The 7003-nt window shown below is 34.4% G+C and overlaps 1 protein-coding gene across 1 annotated transcript in view; it reads left to right on the plus strand.

The window, feature by feature from the left end:
- TAF4B (TATA-box binding protein associated factor 4b) overlaps window positions 1–6677 on the plus strand; it is a 56909-nt gene extending 50232 nt beyond the window's left edge. Inside the window, exons 15-16 of the mRNA XM_087931187.1 lie at window positions 4935–5781; window positions 6030–6677. Of these exons, the coding sequence (XP_087787313.1) occupies window positions 4935–5078 (144 nt within the window). The 3' untranslated portion in view covers window positions 5079–5781; window positions 6030–6677. The remainder of the gene's footprint in view (window positions 1–4934; window positions 5782–6029) is intronic.
- The last annotated feature ends 326 nt before the right edge of the window (window positions 6678–7003 follow it).

Raw genomic sequence — 7003 nt, forward strand, 5'->3', positions numbered from 1 at the left:
TGCACTCAAACTGAAACCATAGGAAGCCATTTCCTTTTTTGTGATAATTGTATTAGAGTTTATAAGTACAAAGATAAATAACTTATAAAAAAACTAAGAAAAAGAAAAATATTAAAGAAGAAAAGTGAACAGAAATAGAAAAAGGAAAAGAAAGCAGAAAAGAAATTCCCTTGTAAGTGTCTTCAACATCAAAATATCTCCCTAAAAGAAAAAGTTTCATTCTACTCTACGATTCTGGATTAAGGGCCACTTCTGAGTCCTAATCAAACTATTGATTGAAACATAATACAACATAATCACTTTGAATGGGTAAGTGAACTTTGGAGCCAAAGGTCTGTTAACATTGCAGGCTTTCTTATCTCTAACTTACAAGTAAAGCAGCACAATATGCCTTCAGGGGCTACACATGTCCATCATTTGGTCCAGAAGGTTGGGGTGTTTTCTAGAATAAATCCATGTACATTAGTTTAATTTAAGAATGTATAAGGCTGCCCAACTCTACAATGGCTCTGGACATCATATAATAAAACAATATGTACACCATTTACTCTTTTCCTAAAATTTTACATTGAAACCTTTAAGTTGTTGCCAAAACCCATATTATATACTGACAGCATCAGGCAGGAGTATCATAGTTTTCAAAAGAACAAGCACTCTGAAGTAACTGTACAGTGGCTACACCAAAATAGCCCATCAAGAACCAAGCATGTCCAGCAAGCCACTGGAATGCTCAATTGCATGCAAAACAGGGGTGGTTTTCAGCAGGTTCTGACCAGTTCTGGAGAACCGGTAGCAGAAATTTTGAGTAGTTCAGAGAACCAGCAAATACCACCTCTGACTGGGCCTACCCCATCTATTCTCTGCCTCACCCTTAAGTGGCAAACATTTTAAAGCATATATATTATTTTCTCCCTCTAATTGGCTTCTTTTGAGTTTGTGAAGAATCCTTGCACTACTTGAAAAACCTGAAAGCCTCCAGGGGGAAGATTCAGAAAACCATCCTGAACTCAGTCTTAAGTAAAGCAATAATTGAATGATGTTATGCATAGTTGCCAAATGATCAATTCAATATTGGAATGAATGATGAAAATATCTAGATCACATCCCTCCCCTCCCCCCTTACTTGGTATCTCTCTGATGTTGCCAAAGAAGAATCTATATGTCATGGTCTTCAATTCAATTAATCTATGATTGTGTATGTTTGAATTCATGTAGTTTTTAACTCAAGAAATTGTAGTGCTTTATATTCAAATTTTGATCTATGCATGTGTTGAAGACCCACCGAACTTGACAATGTTTTTAATGTGAGCAATAAAAATTTTAATCCAAAAAATATTACTCTGAAAAGATAGGAACAAATATTTATTATAGTAATGGTAATAAAATCTTGTGATAATAAAGATACAGTATACCAATGTTAATCAAATAAGTTGTCTTCAACATTTACCATCAGGATGTGTTTGATTACAGCTCCTATAACCCCTAGTTAGTTTGCTGGGATTACAGGAATAGGATTGTATATCATCTGGCAGCCCCCATATTGGGAAGAGCTGACAAAATATTTCAAGGACTGCAGTTATTTGAAAAATTCTTTCTCAAGAAAGAGATTTCTTCCTGGAATTGTAGTCCTTATATACTATTAATCACAACGAAATGGGTGAATTTCAGTATGAATGCTCAAGAAGACATCTCAGAGCAAAGTAAATCTTTCTACTTCCTTATAGGTCTTTGACTTCTGAAGGACATCACTTGGAGGGTTGAGAATCCCCAGGGGTTTGATTTTCTTTTTCTCACCCTATTTTTCCTTGAAATGTTATCTTATGTTGAGGTCTGACTCTTATTGTATCATACAAGAAGGAATGTCCCTTATCCAATGGCACCAATCTCCCTTCCATGCCTATTCCAAATTTCTGAAGAAATAGGAAGTTTCAACCAATAGTATTTTTATTATTTTGGATTAAATCAGTCAGTTATGTTTCCTGATATTAGCAGGGAAAATATACTATCCCAAAAAGTAGATTATATCAACTGTTCAGAGTGGCTTAATTAAATTGCTGATAGTAGACTTTTTTATACCATGTTTATATTTTACTTAAATTGCTTTTTACATCACTTATCAAACTTCAAAGTGCTTGGACTTAAATTGTTTCAGCCATGCTTATAAGCAGAGGTTGAAGTTAATTTAAGTGCAATATAATTAAAATGTCTCAGATAAAAATGTTTTCTTACTCCACTTCCTATCCAAAACATTTTCCCTTGAAGCAATTTGCAATATAATGTTAAAAGTGCTATGTTTACTTTTGACATTGGGTACAGGCTATATGAAGACTAGTATTGTGTTCATTACATACTTAAAATGAGCTGACTAACAGGGATAAGGACCATGGTCAAGTGACCTTCCCAGAACAGAAATGGAGAACTAGCAACTACTACCGTTATTGAAACATAGGCATTTGTAGAACATGTCCAGACAATCAGTATAATACTGTGAAAATAATCCAAATCCAAGAGTTGGAAGAGGTCACTTAGGCCCTGAGTTTAACTCCTTTAATCACTGCCAGAATCCAAACAAATATCTCAGCTGTCCATATTTTACAGGAACACGTTCAGTGAAAGAGAGCTATTAACTCTGCTAGTTGACCCTGTCAAACAGGTTCTATTGTTAGGAATTTGTTCCTAATATTTAATTAATTTTACATATGCATATAGCTGTTAAGAACTGAGTAATTTTTTAAAAAATAGTGAAATTTTAAAATAGGTATAACTGCTATACATTGGTTGAGATCTGTAACCATGTAGGCTCTATTTACTGCTGTTGTGTGTCTCCAGAGTTTCATCCAGCCTAAAGATAATGAACTCCACCAATTATTCCTTATAAATATGTCAAGATTCTCAGTGATCCAAGTAAAGTTGCCTGGAATTGAATCAAGGCAACTGGGCTTTTTTTTCTTCTTGTTCAAAATGTTTCACTGCTTATCCAAGTAGCTTCTTCAGATTCAGCTTCTGTATATTCCTTACAATGTTTTCACTTCAGAATTCTTGTATTTTTGATTGTTTTCCTCTGAACTCTTTCTTACACTTGGTTATTACTGTATTCTTTGTAAAATGTGGTGCCCAGAATTTAACACAATTATCTAGATGCCGTCTGACCAATGCAAAAAAAAGTAAAAGGGATTATGATTTCTTGTGCATGGTGTTCTACCTATGTCGATACAACCTAAAAATTGCTTTTTTTGCAACCACATTATACTGTGGGCATATATTTTAATTCACAATTGGCCAAAACACCAAGTTCCTTTTTGTATGTTATTGTTGTCTGTGATGATACCTCACATCTAGTACTCATATCTTTGATTTTTCCTACTCAAAGGTAGGACTTGTAGTTTGTATTTTCTGAAATACATTTTGCTGATTTCTGCAAATGTTCCACCTGTTCATGATCCTTCTGGATAACACTTCCTTCCATCTTAATGTGGAATAGTTAATGGATATTAGTGGTGTATGATTGCTCAGTCCATTTTAGCATTTAGCTCATACCAAAAGTATCATAATTCACCTCACTTTCTACTATTCTCCATCAGAATCTCATGAGACACTTCATAGAATATCATAGAAGAATGTATTCTATTTCGTAGAACATGTTAAAGTCAAGGTTCACTGTGTTTACCACATTCATTTGTCGTCAACTGAATGACTACATTTTTTCACTGTAGTGACTGTAAAGTGTAAATCCTTTGCAGGCCTTCTAACAAATATTCTGGTGGCCTCTGAAAGGCCAACAACTTACTAAATGAGTTTTATATTTCTAGGAAAAGACAATATGCATCTGCTGATGGAGGGAGAGGGAAATGGTGAAAGTAAAAATAAGCAATGATTTGAGAAGTGGGCACTTTAACCAGGTTGTTAAATGAGTTGACTATATTATGAGAATGTTATACCCAGCTTTGGCTGTGTGTTTATTGTAAGTATTATTTGTTTTGTACTTTTTATCTTACTGGGTTTTTTAAATCAATGTAAAATTGATAAACTTTATGAAATCACAATGTGTGAGTATGATGGTCTTATAATGAATATATTTCAGACTGTCATTAGCTTTAAGTATAATTGTTAAATTCAGTGGATTCCAAATTCATTGAAGTTTGTGACTCAATTGTAACTGAAGCAGCAAGGCAAGTATTGACCAGCTTTGGAGGAAAAAGAAACTGCAAGGATTCAAAGGCAGACACTTTCCTCAAACTGTTGCCTGTTTTATTTGCTATAAATCTGAGCAAGCCAAATCCTTATAGTGGTTTAACTTGAAGTCCTTTGCAAATACAAGTGATAAATATGGTAAAACATTCTTCTGATGGCAAGCAGGTTCTCCCTTTTTAATCACTGTGTACTGTGCACTAGTATGATATGGGTATTAATACAGGCAACAAGCTGATTTATTAGAAAAACTCAATAGGTTGTGTGAATAAGGAAGAGGGTCATAGTGGGAGCAGACATCAAGAGATTGTACAGAACAAATATTGGGTAGTGATACTTAGCTGGCCTCTTTCAACCCATTGATTCAAGATCTGATTGCACTTGCCATCCATGGGCAGATTGCCTACAGATGTATGGATAAGTATAATGAAATATGAGGTTTTTTTACAATGAATATTCTCAGTAAAAACGTAGTGTATGACTATCCGAAATGTACTGTATATGTCTTGAGTATTGTAACTTTTATTATTATTACTTGGGGGGTTGTCACATTTTTCCACTTTTTTGTTATAGCACTTTTTATCCTTTTTTCTCTTTGATTATGTGTCACTATCACTTTTCTGTTGCTCTTCTTTTTTGTTATTAATTTAAAAAGCAATGTAAATAAATGTAGTGATTCTTGGGTGTTAAACAAAAGTCTATTTTGGCTCAGCAATCAATGCCTTTCTTTTTTTCCTCCCATCCAGGGCTTCAACAGATCATCTGGTCTTGTGAAACCATACCTTTGGCCAAGAATAACCCGAATTTGTCTCAGGGACTTGATCTTTTGTCTGGAACAAGAGAAAGAAACAAAGCATTCTCTAATCTTATATCAAGCTCTTCTGAAATAGTGGCTAATGGAATTCTGCATTTCACCTTATCATACATTGCCAAAGAATAATTTGTTTGCACTATCCTGAAGTCATATATTACAAGAAATTGTTTGTAAAGTCATTGTTGAATGTAGGCAATGCTGCCTGGACATGTGGAAGAGAAAAGGCTTTGGTTGCCTGCTAAATTCCATGTGAGGTACTGTATTGGTATATAAATCTGCAATATTATTCCACGAAGCGTGTGCCTTCTAACATTGCAGTTAGTGAAGAATGACGTGATGAATGTATTTAATGACAAACGAGCAGTTTGCTAGTGCATAGCCTGCAGGATTCCGCCTTTCTGTGTGTCCTAGAGAAACCACCTGGGAGCCAACTAAAAAGTGTCAAAATGCAGGCTATAATTTCCTGTCTCAAAAAAAAAGATGGAGAAGAAAGAATCCCTACTGGCATTTTTTTGTGTTACCAGTCCTACCAGACAGATCTGTAAGCAAACTACAGTTGTAAGAGTTGAAGAAAGCAACACTTGAAAAGTCAAAGTAATTTTGTGGGACACTTCATAGGACAACGGCCGATCCATTTTCACCATAAGATGACTTCATTTGCAAATGTATTTGTGTGTTTTTAAAGTATTCTACACAGTTCAAGATGTCCCATTGCTTTCTTTAGAATATGAAGTGATTTCATCTCATATATATATATATATATATATTTGTCTTCTTAAGTTTTCACGGGTACTTACATGTATGGTATTCAGCTTTGTTTGGGTATTTTCCCACATCATTATAGTTGTGCTTTTAAAGTTGTAGCAATGTTTCGGCAGAATGTCATTTGCCCTCATCAGGCTTCTGTATTGTGTTTATCTGACAAACACAATACAGAAGCCTGATGATGGCAGATGAGATTCTGCCGAAACGTTGCTACAACTTTAAAAGCACAACTATAATGATGTGGGAAAATACCCGAACAAAGCTGAATACCATACATGTAAATTTTGCCAGGGCATTTGCAGAACAGCACAAAACTCTCCAGGGTGCCATAATGTTGAATCTAACTATTAATCCTTTTTGAATAGATGAGGAAAATGATTGTGATGATAGATCTACCTGCTATCGTTTTTTGCACTTGCTTATGAACATTACTTTATTGTGGCCATGAAACAATACCACGTATGACATGGATGTACATAATGAAAACTGGGAAGACAGCGACTGAAAGCCTTTGAAACTGAAGTCTTTATTATAAATAAGAATAATCTTTATAGTTTCTCTAAATATTATGAAATGGAGAATATATGGATGGGGGAAACCCTTGATAAGAAGCACTACTGAAGTTATTGAGTTTCTATTCAAGTCATGGTTTCCTTGTTAGAAAAATGGTGAACTGAAGTAGTTGAACCAATATGGTAAATTATTTGTGTCTTTACGCATATTTATAAAGTGGGCACTCTTGGATAAGAAAAAATAGCGCTTTGATGGTTCAAGGCAAATATGTTTTGTATAGTAAATGTTTAACTTTATTTAAAATGCAACATATTTTTCCTGTTTTGTGTATTTAGCTTAAGTGACAAACGTTTCAAATTTATTTTAAATACTCTTATTAAAGTAAATATTTTATTAATTCGAAGACTAATTTGTACATCAAACTATAAATATGGCATTGCTTCATTGAAATTTCAGTAGTCATGAAATCCTAACAGTTGGGATATTACAGCTAATATTCTCACAAATCAAGACAGGATGAACAAAGGCTGAAGTCAGAGTGTTAAATTTCCCTAACTGAATATACATCGGTGCCACACATTTAGTTCTCAAACTCTCCCTTTTCCAGTCCTGGACAAACTCAGTTCTCTATAATTTATACCTGCCACTTCAATACTACCACATTCTCAGCTGACTTGCACTTAGGTGGAAGCTGACCTGATTGTATTATCTTACCATAAAAAT

Source organism: Pseudonaja textilis, chromosome 3 (assembly GCF_049901715.1).
Source record: "Pseudonaja textilis isolate UNSWEBS1 chromosome 3, rPseTex1.2, whole genome shotgun sequence".
Taxonomy (NCBI): Eukaryota; Metazoa; Chordata; class Lepidosauria; order Squamata; family Elapidae; genus Pseudonaja; species Pseudonaja textilis.